At 45.7% G+C, this 22,504-nt stretch overlaps 2 protein-coding genes across 4 annotated transcripts in view; both read left to right on the top strand.

Annotated features, from left to right (window-relative positions):
- The window catches only part of rnf213b (ring finger protein 213b), a 31,908-nt gene extending 30,663 nt beyond the window's left edge, over positions 1 to 1,245 (top strand). Inside the window, exon 63 of the mRNA XM_027013065.2 lies at positions 706 to 1,245. Within this exon, the coding sequence (XP_026868866.2) occupies positions 706 to 841 (136 nt within the window). The 3' untranslated portion in view covers positions 842 to 1,245. The remainder of the gene's footprint in view (positions 1 to 705) is intronic.
- A 246-nt stretch (positions 1,246 to 1,491) lies between these two features.
- On the top strand, positions 1,492 to 21,965 carry cep131 (centrosomal protein 131). 3 transcript variants are annotated; one of them, XM_035533756.1, is made up of 27 exons: positions 1,492 to 1,636; positions 2,798 to 2,994; positions 3,552 to 3,646; positions 5,315 to 5,426; positions 5,841 to 5,959; positions 6,282 to 6,386; positions 6,521 to 6,700; positions 7,599 to 7,716; positions 8,157 to 8,273; positions 8,542 to 8,692; positions 8,829 to 8,926; positions 9,388 to 9,567; positions 10,097 to 10,288; positions 10,389 to 10,526; positions 10,751 to 10,876; positions 10,997 to 11,113; positions 11,647 to 11,676; positions 12,582 to 12,684; positions 14,967 to 15,168; positions 15,764 to 15,871; positions 15,987 to 16,104; positions 16,566 to 16,640; positions 17,699 to 17,841; positions 18,097 to 18,274; positions 18,614 to 18,810; positions 18,906 to 18,966; positions 19,106 to 21,965. In XM_035533756.1, exons 2-27 carry the CDS (start codon positions 2,806 to 2,808, stop codon positions 19,175 to 19,177), a joined length of 3,324 nt encoding a protein of 1,107 aa, XP_035389649.1. In that variant the 5' UTR covers positions 1,492 to 1,636; positions 2,798 to 2,805; the 3' UTR covers positions 19,178 to 21,965. The 3 variants fall into 3 exon arrangements, with proteins under 3 accessions (XP_035389649.1, XP_026868874.2, XP_035389650.1); XM_027013073.2 differs by having other exon boundaries at positions 5,832 to 5,959; XM_035533757.1 differs by lacking the exon at positions 11,647 to 11,676 and having other exon boundaries at positions 5,832 to 5,959.
- The last annotated feature ends 539 nt before the right edge of the window (positions 21,966 to 22,504 follow it).

The raw sequence follows: 22,504 nt of genomic DNA, 5'->3' as shown, positions 1-22,504 counted from the left end.
ACTGAGTATTTTATCCAATGTGGTGCGTAAATCCCCACACCACGCATGGGAGAACTGTGAAGTCTGTGTGGCCACAACCTGTTCATATGGCATCTGAGATCAGACAAAAATTAGAAATGTTTTCTCATTTAAATATAGTTTTTTTCCCCCCATAATAATTGACTATGATAGTCACATTTATGAAGAACCACAAATAAATGCATGATAATTGGTTTTACTGAATAGCAACACTGTAGTTGAAGCACTTAATTAGTGTAATTAAATAGACATTGATGTCAGTACCACACATTTTTGCTTTAAAAAAACCCCCCAAAGGCTGAGGGAAAGGACTGGATACATAGTTTGATCAAGACATAAAACCAGTTGCATAATTTTCTACTACTCTTAACAATACCAGGCACTAAGCCACAAAGGATCAGTAGTATGTTTAAAGTTTTGTTGCAGTGGTACTTTCAGTCACAGTAAAACATGCTTCCAGCACCTAGTCGTCCCCTGGGGACCAGGGGCCTTTTGAGTGCACGAGTCCTGTTGACGCCAAACTCCACACTTTGACCCCTCCAGGCGTCCATCTGTCAGTTGGAGCCTGATCTCACCACCTCCTGTGCAGGCAGCTGGCCACAGAGAGAAAAGGAATGTGTGTGTGTGTGTGTGTGTGTGTTGCGAACAATGGGCTGCAAAGCTAACTGTTTCTCTCCACCCCCCCAGCATCAGAAGCACTATGGAAATCCATTTGGAGGAAAAAGGCACCCCTGCATTGCCGGGACTGGACATTCTTCCAGAGGCAATCACTCTGAGCAAGGCTGTTGAGGTCTGGAGGCTGGCTGTGGCGTTCAAGAGATGACTGTGCTTCTTCATCTAGGTGGTTAACAAACCAATATTAAGAACAATACAATTGGTGTTGAAAGAAAATTAATCTTATATTACTTTTCTATAGAACCTCTCCCCCTTTTTTTCATCTGAAATATCTCAGGACCTGGATCTGAATTCATTCCAGAATAGTATCTTGACACTTTCACTAACATTTAATGGTTTTAGTAATTAATTTGAATATGTCAATGATTGCATGAGTTCCAAAACCATTAGATGGTCAGTAATGCACACTTCTTTCAACATTTTTTTTTCTTTCTTTTTACAACTAAAGCAAAATATAACAGCTGTGGATACTTTGGTTCAAACTACTTACGCTTAGTTCAGTCTTCTTAACTGTGATATTATTTGCAATAAACATTTACTATTCCAAGTTGAGGATGTCTTGCATTTATATTTTTGGATTTATTTTTGTCCTAAGTGTTCTAAATACCACTTGGTTCCTTGTTGCCAACAGTGGAAACATCTGCTAACAGTGCTAAACTTCAACCAAGCTTCGGTTTGAGCATGTTAAAACCCACACTCTTTTGAAGCCAATCAGCTCGTCGAGATACCCAGCGCGTCCGAGCGCCACCAATCACAGACTTTTATGGGCGGAGATTCCGTGTTTTCGGGTTGCCAAGACAAGATGTTGCGCTGTGTTGTTGGACACAGCGGTTTACCTGGATAAAGTGTAGCATTGCTGTCGGGAATTTGAAAAAACGGGATTAGAAAGAGGAAAAGGTTTTACTGTGAAAACAACAAACGTGGTAACCGTAATTAGTTTTAGGTAAGTACTAAACAGTGTTATTGTTTGCAGGGTTGCTTTCGGCGTTTTACTAGTTAACTTGGAGTCAAGCAAGGAGCAAAGAAACCCATATCGCTGTCGCAGCCTTGGCGCCCCTGTAACTGGCTAGCCTAGCCTAGCTAGACATTGTTTTTGTTTACAGTAAGTATTGAAGTATTGTACTTGAAAAGAAGACGTGGATAAGGCATGTCCGAAATCTGTAGCTAGCTCTCCTTAGGTCAACCTGGTAGCTAGATGGTGATAAAAGTTTGGTCAGGTTGTAGGCATTGTAGTTAGCTGTAACTAGCCGGCTAGCTGGGTTAATAACGTTCGTTGTTAAGCGACAGGCTGGCCATAGCTACTTGTTTGTCAGTTTATTGAATCCAGCTGACATGGACGTGCCCCCCGAATCAACAGGGCAGGAAAGTAATACGAGTTGTATTGCGGAATAAATGCCCCAAATATTAAGCATCTTGGCCCAGGCCTGCTTGAGTTATTATGACAGATACCGATTAACGTTAGAATAAATGTCTAATAGGGGCGACGTTGTTGGGATCCGTGTCTATGGAAATGCAATACCTGGGAATAAGTTACTATGTTGTATAGCAATATTGGTTATCTAGCTGGTGTGCTTCCTGAAGTATAGCAAGCTATAGTCTGTGTTCTTTAGTTCTTACACTAAAGAACTAAAGTTCTGCGTGGAGTTTTCGGATGATGCGTTGAATACATCGCACATTAATGATGATGTACTTGACTATCAGTAACTTTGTAAATTACACTTTGTTAAAGTATATAAGTAGCTACCTTTACAACTACATTGTGAGTTCCAGTTTTAGGCTTAGGGTTATCATTTATGAATGACCAATTAAATGAATAATCACTGGATGTCCTCCGCTTACGCAGTTAGTGCTGTATGGTTTGGAGTTAAATAGTGTAGCTGTAAATAATTGTTGGTGTATCATTGGGTCCTCTTCCACTGCAGTTAAATGCTTTACAGTGAAATCCTCTCCCAGTACAGATGAACTCTACTGAACCCACACTCACTGGAGCAAGCCCAAACATTTTACCACTAAACCTCCCTAACACCAGTTGATTCTTTCCTTCTTACTCCTCAACGGCTGCGGTTAAATGCTTCATCACTGAGTCTTCCTCTGTGCTGCTCAGACTGGGGGATGATGCACACCACCCGCAGTCCCGTATCCATCCAGGTGGGTGGCGCTGGCGAGGCTCTGGACCTGAGCCTGAGCGGATCGCAGCTGTCCATGGGCCGCAGACCCAGCAGCGCCTCCCCAGGGAAACACTTCTGCCGCTCCGTATCTGTGTCTGTGGCCGGTGATGGACGCGGCAAACGTAACACGCTGGTGAGTCATTGAGGGGCCTGTCGGTTTCCATGCCTATTTCTGTTTCTCCTTTAACTGTGTGTGTGTGTGTGATTGGTGAAGACCTTGCCTTTTATAACTTGTCTGATATGATATTGAGAGTGAATTAGACCAAAATGTATCCTAATAGTGATTGTAATCCTATAACATGGTGACATATACTTGCCTAGAATATCATGTACACAAGGTTTCCAGAGTACAGCTGATGAAAGACCTCTGTCCAAAGTGCATTTCTCTGAAACCTTGTGCACTATACTGAAACTACACCATCTCTGTAATGCTGAAAAGGAAATGTATCCTCTTGCATGTAGGGTTAAGGCTGTACGGCTGTTAAAGGTGTTTTGCTTTTTTACAGGTTGAAAAAAAATAACTTGCATGTCTTTAGATGATATTTCTGCTTGTTGAAATGTTATGCAACACAAGCAGTCAGCATTCAGCCATGCAGAATATCTGTAGAATGTCCTATTAAGGGCCATGTGCACTTAACACACATTCTGTGACTGGCTTTTAATCACCGTGTGGTTCCCTGTTGCTGACAGTATGACACTGGTGTTGGGAGTTCCCGTGCCGTTAAGAACCTGCGCCGATCCAACAGCACGACGCAGGTGAACCAGCAGGCCAACATTAGCCTCAGGTACAGAACACATCCAACCTTCCCAGTGATTGTCAGTGCTGTGATTTGCTTTCCTCTACTTGCTGACTGGTAGTCAGTACACTCCTTTTAGATTTATTGTTTTAAACAGTGTCAGCATTTAAGGTTCTCTCAACTGCTTTCGCTACTGTTTATCACACAGAAAATTCTAGGAACATTTCTTATCCAAAAGCCAAATTGAAAGCCTAAAAATGATTTGGCAAAATATGAAATGGAGTTGTGCCTGTGTATGATTTTGTAAAAGTCCTTAAGAAAATGATCTATAATCTTCTGATAACTGGAATGGGACAGTTCTCATAAGCCACAATTGAGATGAAGTGACAGCAGGGACTCATGCTAATCCCACACGCGCACACACACACACACGTGGATTATCCTAAACTGGATGAAGAAAATGGTAGTTAAGTGACTCAGGAGCAAAGACTGTATGCTTAGAGCTCTGCAAAGCCATGAACTGCAGGTTTAAATTCCAGCAATTGTGTGATCTCTCGTCAGTAGCTGATAAGGTGTATGGTACTTGGCAACACATCAGATGTTTGCCCATCGCCAAGACGGGGGACGTCTGAAACCTGCCTCTCCTCCTAGCACTGTCATGCATGGTTGGCTGCACTTAAGCATCTGGGGTGATATGGGAGTTGGTCTGCAGGATTTGGGGGTTGCTGCAGAGAGTAGCAACAGCTGCGGTTTTGCAGGGCTGCTTTTCTTTTTTTTTTTTGCTTTCAGGAGACAATGGCTATTGTGAGCAGTCGTCTGCTGAGAGAGAGAGCAGGGTGCTTGGGGCAGCTTTGTCCCAAGCGGGCGGAGGTGGTCATGGTGGGGCCTCTCGGGTTTCTGTTAAACGAGGCTGAAGTGAAAGGAGACGTGTGCGTGCACGCTGTTGATCAGCCCCCATCTCCCTCCCCTCGCTTGGCCCCCTAAGAAGCAGCAGTGCGTGTGAATGCAGGATGACCCAGCCTTATTCCATCCTAGTCTTCCGTACACCCCCCCCCACCCCAGCCAACGGGTGACACGAAGGAACGTGCTTTTCCAGTGGTCCTTGGGCGGCTTTTCTCTCTCCTTTGGGCCAGCTGGCAGAGGGTGTGTCCCCTCTTCATCCCCTACCAGATGCCCACGCTGAGTCAGGCATAGAAGGGCCCAGCACGGACGCTAGCGAGACCCAGACACCGTCTCTCAGAAGCATCTGCCCTCTTCCGTGGCATTTAAATGTGAAAGCCATACATCTGGGCGCTTTCTCCGCCTTCTCTGAAGGCGTATGTCCCCTTTAAAGGACAGCCCTGATCACATTCCTAAGGTCTGGCCTAATGCAGCTGCCATTACAAAGCTGTCGTCACAGCATTAAAAAAAAGCTTTTTTAAAAGTTTTTTCTAAGTCTGTGTTCATCTGATATGGTTAGCCATGCTCGACAAGTCTGACTGTTTTCAGTGGGTGAGGCGGTAAAGGCATCTGTACTTCCTCCACTCTCGTCTGTCCCAATAACCATAATGGCTCCAATAGAAGTCGAATCCAAATCAACAAACAGAACTTAATGAGTCATTTGGCTTTGTCCAAGTAGACTCTGATTCACATTCAATTCTTTCTCTTCTTTTTCCTCTGCTTTTCTATCTCTCTACTCCTTTCTGCCTTTCTGCCACTGCCTTCTATCACTCTCAGTGAGGAGCAAACGGAAGACTTCATGGCTCTGTTCGACAGTAGTTCTGACGGCAGGCGAAAGCTAGCAAGCCTCACCAAGGCCCCCCCAGACCGTACCACATGGAATGTTCTGGTAAAACCCATCATGCACTGCTCTCTCATTGACTGCTCACTGTCCTGCTGTTTCGTGCTCAGTGATTAAATATATATTATATTTAATAATGCATTTAATTAAGCAGCTTTGAAAACCCCATATCACTTATTTTAGTTTCTCTGACCAATAGGAAGTGAGTAATGTGTACAGTGATAGTCTAGAGGGAGGTTCCCTTCTGCTGTAACACTGTAGAAATGGCAAGAAATTCGCACATCAAGATGTTGAGCTGTAACTTGAGATGGTCATATGGTTGTATTCCTTCGTGCACTAAGAAAATGTGCGTGTGTGTGTGGGTTTGTGTGTCTGTGTCTGTGTGTCTGTGTCTGTGTGTGTGTGTGTGTGTGTGTGTGTGTGTGTGTGTGTGTGTGTGTGTGTGTGTGTTAGGACGAGCAGACGCGAGCCTTCCCCCTACCTTCCAGTGCCCGCAGCACCTGCAGTGTGGATTCCCCTGCAGCCCTGAAAAAGAGAGATTCTGGCGTCTCTCTGGCTGCCAACTTCACCGCTAACAACAGGTGGCCAGCCATTTCCTGTGGAGTAGCGAGGCTACCCGCCAATGTTTTCCGTTTCTACGGCAACTATGTCTGTTATCTGGTTTTCCCAGTGACCCTTTATGCACGCCTATCGATCAAATGCCCGATTGCTGCATGTAAGGTGAAAAAGATAAATTGCTATTAACCGTTTATGCTGTATGTGAATCGTACTGTGAAAGATGGAAGTGCTCTCTTTATTAGAATGTGGTATGAAGAATCGCCTTAAATGATTGTGTGTGTGTGTACGTACAATGGCGACTAGAATTGAAATACGCACTTTGAATGTTACTGTGTGTGTGTTTAGGAGCAATAAAGGTGCAGTGGGTAACTCTGTGACCACCATTCTGCACAACAACCACTCCGAGAAGCCCCTCACACCCAAGAGCTCCAATCAGAAACCTTGTTTCAAGTATGGCTAATCTGTTAATGGACTCAAATTTTAAAGCAGCTCAACTCACTCTTTTCCCAGCAGGGGGTGCTATATCACTGTCCAAATGTTGTTTTGTTTTGTTTTTTGCTCTCTTCGTGCATTTGTCTGTTCAGTAACATAATCAAGGCTACAGTGAATGATGAGGGCACTCAGGAGGGTGCTTCCCTCACTAAGTCACAGAAGAACTTCTCCTCCACTTCGTCTGGCTCCAACAACAACGCGTCTGTCTCGCGTGGTCCCCACAGCCCACGGTCTGCCTGCAGACGAGAGGTCACAGAGGAGGAAGCTGAAAGGTGAGCACAACCCGCTTTAGATCGGGCGCTTTTATGGATTACAATGTTTTGTTTTTTTTTGGCATGTATGCATGGAGTAAAAATCAAGTTATTAGCTAATAACCATGCACAGAGGTTCACACTGTCTAGCGTGTTGCTCTGTTTTTGAGACATTATGTTAAAGTGTTAGTAAAGAACTCATCTTGGCTAGATGTTTTTGTTTTTTGTTTTTTGTTTTTTTTCCTCTTGGAAAGAAGTGAGCACAACCCCGCCTTCTGGTTTGATGCTTCCAAACTTCATTCACAGGGTTAAAGTTCACCAAGGTGAAATCGGCACGAAGAGAAATTACTCACTTGTGGAAGTGAATTCCTTGCTTGCATTCCTGTGTCGTCCCTTCAAGTGAATGGGGTTTTAATCAGACAGTTTTACCCAAGATTATCCGAGCAAAACGGTGTTGCTCTATTTTCTAATACATATGAAAAGTTTTTCAGTTATCAATAACTGTTATTTTTTTGTTCTTTTGTTACAAACATGAGGAAACAAAGAAAATTGAACAAACAAATAAAGAAAATATTAATTGGCAATTGTAAAATAAATTGAAATGAATTGAAAAAATGAGCCAACACCCAGTTAGCAACTAGTTACTATGTAATTGTAATTTGACACTACTGGTTCTTGCTTACAAGCTCTACATCTGATCTAAATCTCTCGTTTCTGAAGCCTGCCTTTTGGCTAGTGTTTCAGAAATGGCATACCCTTGCCCTGTTAAAAATGTGTACTGAGACGTTACTGCAAGAAATTACAAAATCATGTCATTTTATTGCACAGCCATTCTCAAAAATACCTGACTCGTCTTAAATTGAAATGTATAGCTGCGTGACGCGTGATTTAATGACAACCTCGTCACGTCTGTTAACAGGTTCATCCAGCAGGTCAGCCACGCTGCAGTCACTATCCAGCGCTGGTTCCGTCGGCATGCCAACCGGAGGAGAGCCAATGAGGCTGCCCTACGGCAGATGCTCGCTTCCAAAAAGAAGGTGTGGCATTGCCTGCCCTCTTCTCTGCAGACACTGCGTTGTTCCTGGTCCATTACTCATGGCTCTATTTTGGTATCTTGCTTTAGGTCAAGATACCAAGAATGGATTTTTCGCTGAGTGTTTGATGGGTACTTGGATGTGGCTGTTGCTCGGTTACCATGACAGCAGCATATAATGTCTTTTCAAGCTGACATCACTAGTATAGAGATGATGATGATAAATTACTAGAATGTCAGTATGGGTGATGTTTTCATTTGGCCTTGTAGAAAATTTTTGAATAACCTTTCATTTGAATCAGATTTATTTCTTTATTTACCTTTTGATCGCTGGTCTTGCCTTATCAATAAAGTTGTGTCCCCAGTGCTTCAGTAGGTGGGGCTAGAGAGGTTCTAAGTTTACATACTCGTATTAAAATGACAACATAACATTGAATCAAACAGGAAAGGGAACAGCAGCAGGAAGAAGAGAAGGTGATGGAACCACAGAAGAAGAAAGAGGAGGACAGGAAACGTATCAGAGAAGAGAAGGCTCGCCTGGCCCGACTGACCGCTGTCCGGGTACATCTGGGTCCTCCCACAGAGGCCATTGTTAACTACAGTTTTACACAACAGGAGGGCCTGATTTGAAAGCATTGACTGTGTTGTTAATTGTTGGGGTTAGACTTATAAATGTGATTTAAAAAAAAAAATTAAGCCTTTAATTTTTATGAATATGGTGAGGGTTTAGATTAAGTGTGTGGTTGCAGTTCTGGTTACAGTGTAGTGTATAGCATGGGAGTATAGTCTTGTTTATTTGTTTGTTGTTGTGTGTATGTGTGGGTAACAGGAACTGCAACAGAAGAGGGCCCAGCGTGCTGTAGCGGTGCAGAAAACAGTAGAAGAGTTGGATGCCCCGAGGCATGCTGGCAAGGTGGGGTGTGAAACAGTCGCCCAGAGTTTACCCACCTCCCCTATAGCCGCCAAGGCTAAGAACACGGGTACGAGCCCTACAACTTCACAAAATGGTCCATTTGAGAACACACTATGGTTTCAAAATGCTAATTAAAGAGTTCTTCTCTCTGGTTGCCTGGTGGTGTGTAAATGCCATCTCTGCGTGTTGCCATCTGGGAACAGATTCCACTGTGAATTTGGTGGGCGAGCCGGAAGATGGCACTATGATGAGGGCGGAGTCACCGGCAGCTTGGACGCGAAGAGGCTCGCGGTGTTCTCAGGTGATTCGCGGCAGTTCTGCTGCACCGGCAATGCGGCGCCAAGTAGCTGAACGGAGCTGGCGTACGTAGCGCTTTAGTTCAGCCTTTTCAGAAGCAATACTGGACACGAGCGCTCTGCAGTGTTGTAAAAACACTTCAGGAACTGACAGCCTCACTGGTTAGTTTTCTCCCTTGTTGTCACTGCTGTATGTTGATGGGTGGAACAGTGAAGCTATAGCTGGGATAAATTAGAAGCCTGAGGTTATATGCATATTTCATACACAATGGTAATTCAAAGGTGTGTACACAATATAAACAGTGCATGTTGCATGAACAATAATAAAAACCTGAAAGGAAAAATGAGTGAGCAGCATGGGTAACCAGTGCTCATGCTTGCATCATTCACTGGTGCCTCACATCCAAACCCTTCAGATAAATTTAGCTCAACAAGCGTTATAATGGAGATTGGCCGTCTTTCTCAGGAGATTCTACAGAGGTCTGTAAGTGTGGAGGACCAACAGCAGGGGGCGCCATCGAGCAGAGCTCATTCCAAAACCACTCTCAATGACCTGCTTGACTCCCTCAAGCTGTTGGAGGAGGAGCCAGAGGGCTTGAGGGAGACCAAGACCTACAGGAAGGATAAGTACGCCTGGGTCGACGAGGTAAGTTCACCCGGGTCTGGGTGGTGGTTCTGGGTCAGTCTGATGGGAGAGCAGTAGTTCAGATTTTCTGCTTAGGGCATAAAATGACCCAAACATTCCTTTGTGAACTGCATTGCAAAGTGTTTTGAGGCACCAGCGTGAGCAGATGCACACGTAAGTGGTCTGGATTGGAATCCGAAAGAATGAGTTCTTGTTCGCACTTCAAGGGGAATTCTTAAATGACACACTGGGAGAATGAAACTTCAAGGGTTTCATCCGAGTGTTTTACACCCCACCTTCCCAGCATGCCGCAGGGCATTCATGTAGTCGTCTACTGTTTTCCACTACTAAGTGGTGAAACGTTTCAGGTAGACATAGAATTAGTATTGTGATATAAGGTGGTTCACAACAATCATTTAAGATATGAGGATGTTAGAACATGGTTACTGGAAAAAAGAGAGAATCAGTTATGGGTAATGATGTGAAGGCTGGCCATGCTGGGTGACCGTTGCTCAGTGCCAACCTGCTGTTCTCAATCCCACCACCCAAGGGCGGCGCCTCCATCTCTCTCACCACGGATAACGTGGAACGGCACGGGCAGCTGAGCCAGACCCCTGCCCTGCCAGATGGGGGCGCTCTGCTGTCCGAGGCCAAGCTGCAGAGCATCATGAGCTTCTTGGATGAGATGGAGAAGTCGGAGCAGGAGAGGCCGCGCTCCGTCACCTCCGGATCACACCGAGAGGTACAGCAGCCGTGCACGCGCTGGCATTGATTTGTATGCCGTATTTTTAATTTGTTGGAACAGCAGCATTTTGTGTGTGTGTGTGTGTGTGTGTGTGAAGGCCCTGCTCTCTGAGGAGGAGCTGGCTGGAGTTGATCAGGCTTCAGCGACTGCTGCTGAGGTCACCGGCTCCATGATGAGACTTAAACTGGAGCTGGAGGAAAAAAGACGCACAGTCAGCATGTTACAGATTGCTCTGGTACATGCACATGCGCACAAACACACCCCAAAATGGTCTAGTAATATTCCATACACAAAGAAACCTACTACATACACACACGCGCATTACTAACTATTCTTGTAATGTTAATTACGCAGACGGAAAACCACTACTACATACACACAGCTTCTCATATAAACACGCTTAGCCCACATGTGGCGAGTTCACCGCACGGCTGACACAGGCCCTTGTCTGGCCCGCAGGCTCGGCAGAAAGAGCTTACCCTGCACCACGTGAAGGAGACGGAGAAGCAACTGACACACACCTTCCACCTGCAGAAACAGCAGTATGAAGCCACCATCCAAAGACACCTGGCTTTCATAGACCAGGTACCAGCTGCTGTGGGCCAGTAGAAGACCGTGTGTGCATGTGAACACGCGCACACTCATCATCCTTTCTGATTTCTGAAACAGCCCTTGAAATTTCTGCATTTGCCCGTTGTCTCCCAGCTGATCGATGATAAGAGGGCGCTGAGCGAGCGCTGCGAGGGCGTGGTGACTGAGCTCAAACAGGTCGACCAGAAGTACACAAAGAAGATCAACCAGATGCAGGAGCAGCACGAGCTGGTACGCGCACCTAGAAGAGTGTCCTTCCACAGCTGGGGAGGATGAGAGTAGAGACCCTGCTAGTATTGGCAAGCCACACCAACTCTGCCAGCCTGGATCTTGCCGCCAACGCACTACCTGTATTAGCATCATGTTGCCACAAGGGGGCATGCTTGCATGCTTGCTGGCCTGCTTTGCAGCTCTTCTTAATGGCTGTGGGCTGATTTTGCCCAGTCAACTTCATATTATTTCATCATTTCTTTACCACCCCCCCTCCCCGACCCCATTTTCCCATTTATTTTCTTTCTGTATTTTATTACTTTATTTTGTGGTCACTTTGCAGATGCCCATTAACAACTGATGGTTATTTCCCTTACACTAAACCTTTTATATGAAAAAGTGTGTGTGTGTGTGTGTGTGTGTGTGTGGAAAGTGCATGCGCTTCCTTGCAGCGTCTCTTTCGCTTTCTTTAACTGTCTTTTCTCTCTCTCTCTCTCTCTCTCTCTCTCTCTTTGTGTGTGTTTATTCGTTCTTCTCTGTTCTTCTGGCTATAGGTGTGGCAAATTCTGGGTCCATTGTGTGAGGTAATTGCCAACCCACAATCTTTCACATTGTCTCAAACAGCCCAAATGTGTGTGAGCTCGCAAGCTCTTCAGATTCCTGCAGTCGCCAAGTTAGTTACTGCATGTGTAGCCATGTTCCGCTAAATAGTGTAGCCACGGCCACAGATCTGTTGCTGGCATTTGTTTTCCTACTGAATGGTGGAAACCCTACTGCTCTTTTCACAGTCTGCTTCTCCTGGCTCGCTGTCACCCTCAGCTCTACTGTGAGAAGCCTTGTAGAGAAGCTAAATGTAGAATACCAGACAGCAGTGTGGGTTTGTAGCATGACTTTCAGAGACAGGGCAGGAACCAACCATGCTGTTAACACTCATCACTAGTCTCACTCATTAGGGAAGAAAAGGATTTAGATTTGCATGTGATGGTTGGTATCTACTGAGGATTACTGTTGCGGAAGGAACCTGTCAGTCCTGTTAATCCTTTCTTTGTCCTGTGGTGAACATGTCTAATTTAACATCAGGCGTTCTTCAAAAAAAGAGAAAAGTATTGTTTTTTATTGCATGCATCCCTTGTTAAAAGCTTGTTGGCTTTGAGAGGCGCACACACACACACTCTCACCCTCACCCTCACCCTCCAAAACAATGACTGGTCTGTAGTGGTGATGTGACTGTGTTTGTACATTGTGCCACTACCACATTCTATTACTCTAAGTTCCAAATAAGCAGAGTTAGTTTGCAGACACATGCTTCTCAAGTTCTGCGCTTATTGCGAATAAATGTTTGTACCAAGTGACTGGTGTCTGCAGGGTCTGACCTTTTACAGCCCATCACCGAGTCCAGTAACTATAGAGACGTTTCTTTTTCTTTCTTTTTTTTTCCACTGAAGAATTCTGTTTCACTCGGTTCCTCCATGTCCTCTCTACCCCCCAGGAGATTAAGAAGCTGAAAGAGCTGATGAGTGCCACCGAAAAGATCCGCAGAGAGAAATGGATCGACGAGAAGACCAAAAAGATCAAGGAGATCACCGTCAGAGGTGAGCTAGATACCACAGACGTACCCTCTCCCAGTCACAGCTCTGTGGAGCTAGCAAACTGGCACACGCTACAGGCCCCAATCAGCACACACCGGGTGGTGCAGTTTAGCCATTCCTGGTGTGTTAAGTTGACCATTTGCTTGGCTATGTTCTGATGGTGCATGATTCACAGCGCAAAACATGCTATGATCATCTTAGCAGTTAATGCTTTGTGGAGACAGCAAGTGTTTGTTTTGTCTCTCTCACTATGCCACCCTCGTACCTCTGCATTCAGCTTGAGGGAATCCGTGTCTGAGAACTGGCAGAATTAGTGTAGTGAGTGAAGTGAGACGTGGTGGTTCAACCAGAAGAAAGCTGGAGTGGAATTTAAAAACACATATGACTATGCAACGTGAATGTGACCATGTCTGGGTGTGCAGATATGGAAGCAAACGCAAACAATTGGGAATACTGATCTGTACTGAACTGATCGTGACCTAACAGCATAATTGTGTAATTATCTCTCTGTGTGTGTGTCTTGTACTTTAACATCCTGTGCTGGATGTTTGTTATTCCAGAATGTGCTAGTAACAGTAATCAACTTCTGTTGTGTTTATAGTCTCCCTTTCCTATACACTTATGTCATGTCATGCTTTTAATTGTAATGTCACATTAAAACGCCTTGTAAGGTATTAAAAACAATGGTCCAAGTTCATAAAACCTACTGCCATGTTTAACATGATGTTAACAGCAAATAGCGTTGTTTTTTTTTTGTTCATAAATGTGGATTGCAAGCATATCTTATCTTTATGGATATGCGGTGTTGATGCATTTGGACTCTTGCATATGAGGTCAGCGCCTCACACTAAAACACTGCACTGCAAAAATACCACCTGAAGATATGAATGTCTTGTCAAGAAGCTATTTTGGATTGGGTGTTCTTGATGGCACTTGCAAATCCTTTATCTATTTTTAGATACATTTATTTCAAAGGTACTATTTTGGTCTGCAGTAACTGCAGTAGTAGAATTATAAAAGAAGAAGGAAACTTGCTTGAACAGGAACTCAGAACCTTTGCTATTTAAAAATTAAAATTTATCACATGGATATAGGCAATCTATTTACTTATATTTAAATTTGTTTGGAAACCATTTATAAATGTTATAGCACTAAAAGGGCAGTGGTTAAGGTACTTGACTTGTAATCAGAAGGTTGCAGTTTCAAGCCCCACCACTACCAAGTTGCCACTGTTGGGTCCCTGATCAGGGCCCTTTAACCCTCAATTGCTTGAATTGTATACAGTCATAATTGTAAGTTGCTTTGGATAAAATCATCAGTGAAATGCCATAAGTGTAAACATGCAAGTGCCACCTTGGTGAAAAGTTAGAAATGTGTGAAAGTTTTATGCAACTGACAATTTTCATAGTACTGCTAGTCTCATGCCCGGGCTTAGTCAGTCATCTGTCTCTTGGCATCGGTCTTTAATGTGTGGACTCATTTACATGTTGATTTTGATTGGCTTTCACCTTGGATACAGGTGAATTTCCTGCAGCGGTAAGCTGACACTGGTGCTCTAATTATGTCTCAGTAAATTTATAAATAGGAATTAAATAGTGTTTAACTGTCAAGTTTCATTAACCTGGCGCAGTTTGATACAAGCCCAGTGCTGCCCACAGGATTTTCACAAACATCCTTTGTTTTTAGATCACATTGGATGCTTTGTTTACACATAGAGCTTTCAGTTAATCTGTCAGAAATGAATATCCATTTATTTCCTCTTAAATTGTTAGATTGAAGTCTTATTGCTAGTTTTGTTTGAGTATCTGAGTTTGAAATAGTTTGTTTACCTTGTATATATATACCTTGTATATATATACCTTGTATATATAACCTGTGTGCAGTGCTTATATGCAGCTGTCAGAGGTGTGTGTGTGAGCACGCGCTGTTATCTGATTAGCCATGGGAGGCACTTGTTCTGAAAACACAGAGTGTCTGAGTGAGTCTTGGCTTCATGATAAGGAACATTACCTTAAATACAGGCTACAAGGCACATTACCTTAAATATAGGCTACAAGGCACATTACCTTAAATGCACTATTCTGGATTTGGTTTTTTTCCTTTTCTACCTTTTAATCGAAAGGTCCCTTCATACTGACGTGGTGAGCATCTAGCATACTGCCCTTTCCCTTTAATTTAGGCATTGGTTCTGAAAACATTAATCTTTTATGCATCTCTGTCACCTGGGTCTGCTCTGAAGGCTTTTGTTTTGATGCACCCGTGCACGTGTGTGCTTGTGTGTTCAGGTCTGGAGCCAGAGATCCAGAAGCTTATCTCCAAGCACAAGCAGGAGCTGAAGAAGTTGCGCATGCTGCACGAGGCTGAGCTCCTGCAGGCAGATGAGAGAGCCGCGCAGCGCTACATCCGCCAGGCTGAGGAGCTCCGGCAGCAGTTGGAGAGAGAGCGAGATGAAGAGTGCCAGAGAGAGAGGGAGCTCGCCAAGCAGAGGTACACTCACACACACTCACTCAGACTCACAGAAGGGCAAACACAGGAAAAAAAGAGATTTAACTTGCCAAGCAGAGGTATGCCCATAACCGTGTCTATTTGTGTGTGCGCATATATACACACACACACACACTGTTTCTTTAACATTATTCTTTCTCTAACACAGATTACACATGTAAGTCTTTAAAGGAGCAGCTCACCCACTCAGTGCCAACCAAAGAAGGGCCAACCACACTGCTGTGTAACGTGCCCCATAGCTATAAACTCCACGTTTTAAGACTGTTTAAGACCGGTTTCTCGCTCAGAACTGAAGGCAGGAGACGTGAACAGCACCAGAGAGAAGCAGGAGCTCACCTTCACTTGTTTGTGCAGCTGTTTCAGTGGGGCGCATGCAGACCCATACAGACTCATCGTTTGGCCGCCTCGTGCTGTTTAAGTCTACAACTGTTGGGGATGAATACTTGCATGTGCTCACAGACACACTCCATGTCTCTCTCGCTCACTCTCGCACATTCATACGCACACACACACACTTTCCACATCTTTATACTGTAACAATATTAAAGAACTGTGTGTGTGTGTGTGTGTGTGTTAGGTTTGAAAAGCAGCTGCAGGAAGAAGAAAACACCCTGCAGCAACAGAGACGGCGACTGTATAAGGAGGTGGCCGAGGAGAAAGAACATCTCAATCAGCTAGCTGTAAGGTCGGGGTCAAAAGTTCAAACTCATTCCGCTAAAATGAGCAGCGCACGTTCGTGCTTCATTGCACGGCACACTTGAGGGGTCTCTCGCGTAAGAACGTGCGGTTGTCTGTTCCAGGCAGCGTGAGGAGCTGGAGGAGTTGAGGACTCAGCTGGAGACCAACAGCTCTCTGGCCAGCCGCACGCTGAGGGAAGAAATGGAGAAGAGCCGGGAGGAACAGGAGCGGCGCCATCAGGTACCGCAGGGGTCAGCGGGGCGGAGTCAGCGAGGCAGGGGTCGGCAGGGCGGAGTCAGCGAGGCAAGGGGCGGCCCAGGATGCTGTCCTGCGTGCAGCGCTGATCTCACCCTGCCTTTTCAGGCGTCTCTATCCGGAGAGCTGAACCTCCCAGTCTTCAATCAGGAATAATGCAGACACTTTGTACAGCAACAGTTATTACACAGCAAAAAAAAAAAGGTGTATGGAGCTTGTGAGAATGACTTTGCTTTTAACAGTGCATAGTACGTGAACATCTATGGATATAACACACATTTCGAGCGCGTTGAAGTTGCTGTTCAGTGGGTAAGGCAGCCTAGTCCGTCCTACAATCTCCTGCATCACGGCTCTGAGGAGATAGCGTGTGATATCATCTTTTACATAGGTTTGTGATCCTTAGAGAGTTTGATGGCTACAAAAATGTCTCCACTTGTGTGTTTTAGGTTGAAATGAAAGCCCTGCGGGAACGCATGGAGATTGAGAAACGGACATGGGAGGAAAATTACATGAAAAAAGAGGTGGGTGATGAGGGTGTGATGGGGTGGGGTGGAAATAAGAAAAGCTTTAGCTCAGCTTTAGTTCAGCTGTTTGTTATGAAGTGAAAAATGGATTACGCAACACTAAGAATTGTTTAAATTATAGTTGGTAATTCAGTATGTAAAAATGTGATACTTTTAATATTATTTATTTAGTTTTAAAGTGGGTGGAAAACGTGGGTGGCGGAAATATATTAGGTCAGTAGAGATGGGTGCCAGGGATTTGTAGCTGACATCCTTGTTTGTGGGATCTGATTTTGGAGTCTGTAAAGTAAAGATAGCTGTGAAGGAGTTATCAGAAGTAGTTGAAAGGGCTAGTCAGTGGTTGTGGATGAGCACAGGCTAGTTGGGGAAATGCATTATAAAGATGGAATGGCTGAGATGTTCAATGTTTCAGTATTTCAGTGAGGACTGGACAGGTGAGTGGATTGTTGAGTCATGTCATTGTTTAATATGGTAGATCCACATGGAACCATCAGCAATAAGCGTTAACAGGTCGAGTGCGGCTGGGTATGGCCTCAGTCACTGGGAAGCTCAGTATGGATATACTGTGTTGGGAGTGTTTGGTGCAGTAGATAAAATCGATATTGAACTGGCGGCACTGGGAACGCATTTACCGTGCTAGTGGGGAAAGGCCTTTCCCATTCTGTGTTGAAGTTCTTACTCAGAGGAATACAGACTGAAATGGATTATCCGTTGTAGGTCTGCTGGGTCCCAATATTATGTTATTCCTTTATAGATTGTAGCAAATTGGCCCCTTCAGTAGTTTAAGCAGTAGGGTATGTGCCCAAGTGGTTTATGTACAAAACTAAAAGGAAGTGTCATTAGAGCACCTTTCACTCCTTTGCGAACCCTTCAAACCAGTGACCTCCTGTGATTGACCAGTAGCAACAGTCATTTATCAAGGAGTCAGCGTAGTTGAGAATCACCGACTAGACGCGTCATATGGTGGTCTCCGCCCACGTCCAGCTGTATTGTTTGCGTGTGCGTAAGTCGTGCAGCACATCAAACATAACAGCAAGCGGCGGGTCTCGTGACAGGATGCGTGGCTGCTAAGCAGAGAGAGAGAGCTGAAAGAAGAAGTGCGTCGGGGGCGGGACAAAGAGATCGAGCTGGCCATTCAGAGGCTGGAAGAAGAAACCAGCGGCGCCAGGGAAGAATGCGAGAGAGCCGCTGATAATCGGTAAGGGCGTGCGAGTGTGTGCGCTTGCGTGCATGCGTGTTGTTTCCCATGATCATTCACTGTTCATGAGTGTGTTCCTGCTGATGTACTTTTGTGATGCTGCGTAAAACCAGGCAGTCCACATGATGTCTCTTCCATGAAAGATGTGGCAACCTGTACAACGGGCATTGAGTGTGTGTGTGGGTGTGTGTGTGAGAGAGCTGGCTTTGCTACAAAAAAAATTATTTGAACCTTGTGTTCCGTGTGTGTGTCCAGTGTAAAGCGTGTAAGGGAGAAGTATGAGGCAGAGCTGCAGGAGTTTGAACGGTCGGAGCGGGCGGCGCTGGACAAGCAGCAGGAGATGAAGAAGAGGCAGAGTGAGCTGGAGGGAGAGCTACTCCACCTGCAGACGCTCCTCAGACAGAGAGAGCAGGACATGGCCGACGTCACCCAGGTACCCGCGGCTGCGGCCAGCCACGCCTTCCTGAAAGAAACGGAGCTGTTCCAGTATTCAGGAGTGTTAACGTGATAATCATGTCATTATTCCTTCAGTGCAAAACCAGTACCATGGCCTTGTTAAATGCCTTGAAAGAAATGACATTTTGCAGCAAAAGTGAAATTTAGCCAACCAATCACCGGGGTACCAAAGTGATGCAAAATTTATACACACACACACACACACACAGACAAGTGATGTGCAGTCAGACTCATCTAACACTTAAGAGACAACAAAGTGGGTAGAAGATGTAATATAAACACACTCACACCGTGTTTTCCTGCCACCTGCCTGCAGATCCGTGACAAGCTGGCGGAGGAGAGGCGGAGCCTCGCGGAGGTCATCCGGCAGGACTTCGCCGAGCGCCTCATCACAACCGAAGAGGAGAACCGAAGGATGAAGGTGGAGGTGGCAGAAGTGCGCGCCCGGCTCCGCTTGGAAGTGGAGCGGCTGAGCAGGGAGAAGGAGGAGGAGCTGGCGGAGGTGCACCAGCGGTGAGGAGCTCCGGCGGAGCGCTCCGCTTCAGACGCCGTGCACGTGCAGCCGGCTCTCTCTCCATAATGTCACGCGCATTTGTTTCTCCTTCTAGGGTAAAGTCAGCCGTCCTAAAGAAGGAGGAAACCGTCAACAGCTTACGAAAGCAGCACGAGGTGTGTCGTGCCGTCCTGTCTAACGGACATGAGCTTCCGTCCCGCGAAAACAAGGTCGTTTAAAAACAAGAAAATGAGTCCAGCATTTTAATTTTTTTTTTTTTTTTTTTCCCCCTTTCTCTCTTTTTTTCTCTACCAGGCTGCGTTGAAGAGGGCAGATCACCTGGAAGCACTGTTGGAACAGCAGAGGAAACAGCTGTTGGGGAAATGATCGACCAGCGAGGAGGTGGCGAGCCTCCCTACCCCCAGTGCCCACGACGAGCCGACAGACTAGGACAGCGAGACCATTACACCGCCACTTTTTCTCCCGGCCTTTCCCATGGGAACAGCTGCACAGAGAGAGTGGGGGCTTTTTCAGTGCAGACTCCATCAGAGTCGCCTTTGTGTTTCTGCCATTCTCTTCCCCTTGGACTAGACTGTGGCCTTGTCCTTTTGCATCCTGCCACACACGCACACGCACGCATGCACACAAATGGAAAAAAGCTGGAGGGGAGCATGGGGGAGGGGCTGTTTTGAAGTACTTTTGTGCCGGAACTTGCTTTGTCCGCCTGAGCAGAGAGCTGCTGTGAGTGGGGGTGTAGAGGCCCCATGCTGGGCGCCGAGCCCTTCATAGTAAAGCATTTCCAGATGTTCCCAGAGCACAGCACTGTCGTCTCTCCCCCGCCCCCTCGCCCATCGCAGGCTTCTGTGCATGGTTTCTCCCCTGAAGGCAGAGAACAAAGCTGAAGAGTGACTTCACAGTTTGATTTTTAAACTCGGTTTGTTTTAAAGGTTCTCTGCTTTAAATATGTGAAAGTGATGTGTGTTAATAACAAGTTCAAACCCTGCGCGAGTTTAAAAAGTGCTTTTCACTCCATCAGACCCCCCGCCCGAAAGAAGGCAGCCTTCCTACTTTTGCCTCACACAGATGCCAACCCCCCCCCCCGTGCTGATCTAGTCTAGTACTGAACTGGGATCAGCCCTGAGATCTATCACATGCACGCTGAAGGACATGCCCAGCCCTGCTCTGGACCTGCCTCACAGGTGTCTGTGTAGCATTGTTTAATAATGACCACAGAACTACCCTAAGTAGTGTTTAGATAAGAGAAGATTCTGGAAGCTTTGGAATGTTGATCGAGATGAAGGGAAACCTCAACTGTGTTTTGAGCAAGTCCACAGATAGATCGGGTTTATAGCAGAATGCAGCTCCCAGCGTACTGGGGACCCACAGCATGTGAGGGAGAGAAGGCTACAGCATGTACAGAGAGGAGAGAGGGAACAAAGCCATAATTAGAGGGGTTTGGCGATCCAGACAGGCATACCACAGCAGGGCAGGTTTGCATGTGTTCAGGCCAATGCTCTCGGCACGCAGTGTGCATGTCTCGGACAGCCCGGAGAGCATGAGCGGCAGGATGTGGTAAAGTGCCCAGAGGGCAGAGCAGGAGAGGGGGCCCTCAAACGCTCAGTGCCCTCCTCTCGTGCCCCTCCTCAATCTCGCGCGCTCTCTCTCTCTCACACGCGCACACACACACTCTCTTTTTCCCATTCTCGCTCCTCATTCGCCAGTCCTACACTGGTCGATCCAGTGAAACGTCCTTTCTCAAGTTTGGCTGTTTTGTGTGGAATGTACTTTGATTTGCCTTCTTGATTCGAACCCTTTCTCTGCCTCTGAAAGGGCCCAGTGAGTCTGAAGAGCTATGCTCATTTGGGCTTGCACCACTTACGAACGGGAGCAGCAGAATTTTGTTTCAGCTTGGAAACCCTCCCCTGCTCCTGAAAGACCATACGGCTGGTGGCTGAGGAGGAAAAACCCCATCGCATTTTACTGGTGGAACGTACGGGCTAGATGTTGGCCCAGGTGGTGGGACAAGTTTATGTCACAGGCCAGTGAAATATATAAGTTTTAATCCACACTTTGTTTAGCTTTGATATTTATTGATCTTGTAGTAAATGCCTTTATTAGAAAGGCTGACTGACTCCACTCGCTTCTATATGGGTGAGCAGCTCGGTCATGTATGTGCGTAAGCGAAGCCATAGCCGGTTCTGTGCCATGTCTTTTATGAAAAGCCCCGTGTCTGGCCTTTTGAAAACTGTACAGTTATTACTGATCACTCGTACCATTCTTGGATGGGTTTTAGTCAGATTGTTCTGATGTGTGCTAGGTGATGAATAATGATCTGGTGAGAAACGTCTGGGTGAGTGGCGGGGGTTCTACTACTACTACTACCACCACCACCACCACCATCATCACCCGCCATTACTGTTCAGAGTGAGAGGAAAGCATCCCTTTCCTATGAAAATGGTTTAATCTAGCAGTGCACTGTCCTCCTACCCATTACACGGTTCACTCACGAGAGACAGGCCTCTGTTAGTGTTAGCATTAGCCTTAGCCTAGGCCAGAGCTAGTGTACTGGCACCAGCATGGATACTGAGATCTATTTCAGTCATAGTTTTTAGGGGTGAGGACTCCATAATTCCGCCGATAAGCAATTTATAAGGGAACACTAATGAAGTGTGTGTTTGCGTGCATTTGTGCGTGCAAGTATGTACGCTCCAGATTAAAAGAGCATGTCATTTGAACCCCAGTGAAAGGTTCATGTATAATGCCAATTAGAGAAATGTTTCAAACAGTAGGCCCAGAGGTGAGAGCTGAGCGCAGGCAGCTCAAGTGGGTCTCAGCCTTGGTGCCAGTGTGGGTGGAAGCATGGCTGGCGTTGCTGGCGCATGCACGTACCACTCATGCCAATGAGTCCTTGTGTTCTCACCCAATCGCCACTTGCCTTTCGTTTCTTTTTCACTGTTCAATGACCAAAGTCATTTAAATTGTTTTCTTTCCATGTCTAAAGATCTGAATTTTGTCTCTTGGTCATCGTCATTATAAATTGTGCATAATCTGTTTTGACATGTCATTTCTTGTAGCTACTGCCTTGGTTCCCAATTATTATATTGTGAATGTAGTTGTTTTGGCCATCATGATTATGGTGATTTTGAAACTGTGAAATAAAACTCCTTTGACTTGGTGTTGTCATTCTTTCTTTTTGTGTTGCCCTCTGAGCTTTGTGACGGAGTAGTTCGCTCTCACTTAACCTCCTCCTTCGCGCCCACTAATATTCTGGCAGACTGCTGAACACATGGACATGACTTTATTCCCTGCTGTGTACTTCTGGTCTGTGAGTGTCACTTAAGGTCTACAGCTCTCCTCCTCCTTCACAATGCTACTTTTTTTTGGTTAATCTGTCTTTAACCTTTCATTGCTCCTGCCTTCTCTTTTTTTTTTTTTCCCTCACTCACTTTCTCCCTATTAAATCGAGGCAGCATATATGCAGACCAGCCCTTAGCTGAAGTGCTTAGGCTGCCTCGCCTTCACTGTGTCTCCGCCCAGTACCCTCTTTTACAGTCCCAGTAGCTGCAGGCCATGTCACTGTGTCTCCGCCCAGTACCCTCTTTTACAGTCCCAGTAGCTGCAGGCCATGACGGGAGACCTGTGGGGTGTCTGCTTCAGATAACACTGTTATATGGGAAGGAGGAAACCGTTTGAAAACAAAGCAGCCTGCCAGCT

This window comes from Electrophorus electricus, chromosome 14, assembly GCF_013358815.1.
Source record: "Electrophorus electricus isolate fEleEle1 chromosome 14, fEleEle1.pri, whole genome shotgun sequence".
In the NCBI taxonomy this organism is placed as follows: domain Eukaryota; kingdom Metazoa; phylum Chordata; class Actinopteri; order Gymnotiformes; family Gymnotidae; genus Electrophorus; species Electrophorus electricus.
The sequence above is the reverse complement of the archived record's forward strand: the minus strand, read 5'-3'. Positions and strand labels throughout refer to the sequence as shown.

Bases quoted from the DNA above. Each gene is read 5' to 3' on its own strand.
- cep131 (XM_027013073.2), top strand. From the start codon at position 2,806: ATGATGCACACCACCCGCAGTCCCGTATCCATCCAGGTGGGTGGCGCT. The intron at 6,387-6,520 runs GTATGGCTAATC...TTGTCTGTTCAG, and splicing joins AATCAGAAACCTTGTTTCAA to TAACATAATCAAGGCTACAG. The intron at 16,641-17,698 runs GTGGGTGATGAG...GTCTCGTGACAG, and splicing joins AAAATTACATGAAAAAAGAG to GATGCGTGGCTGCTAAGCAG.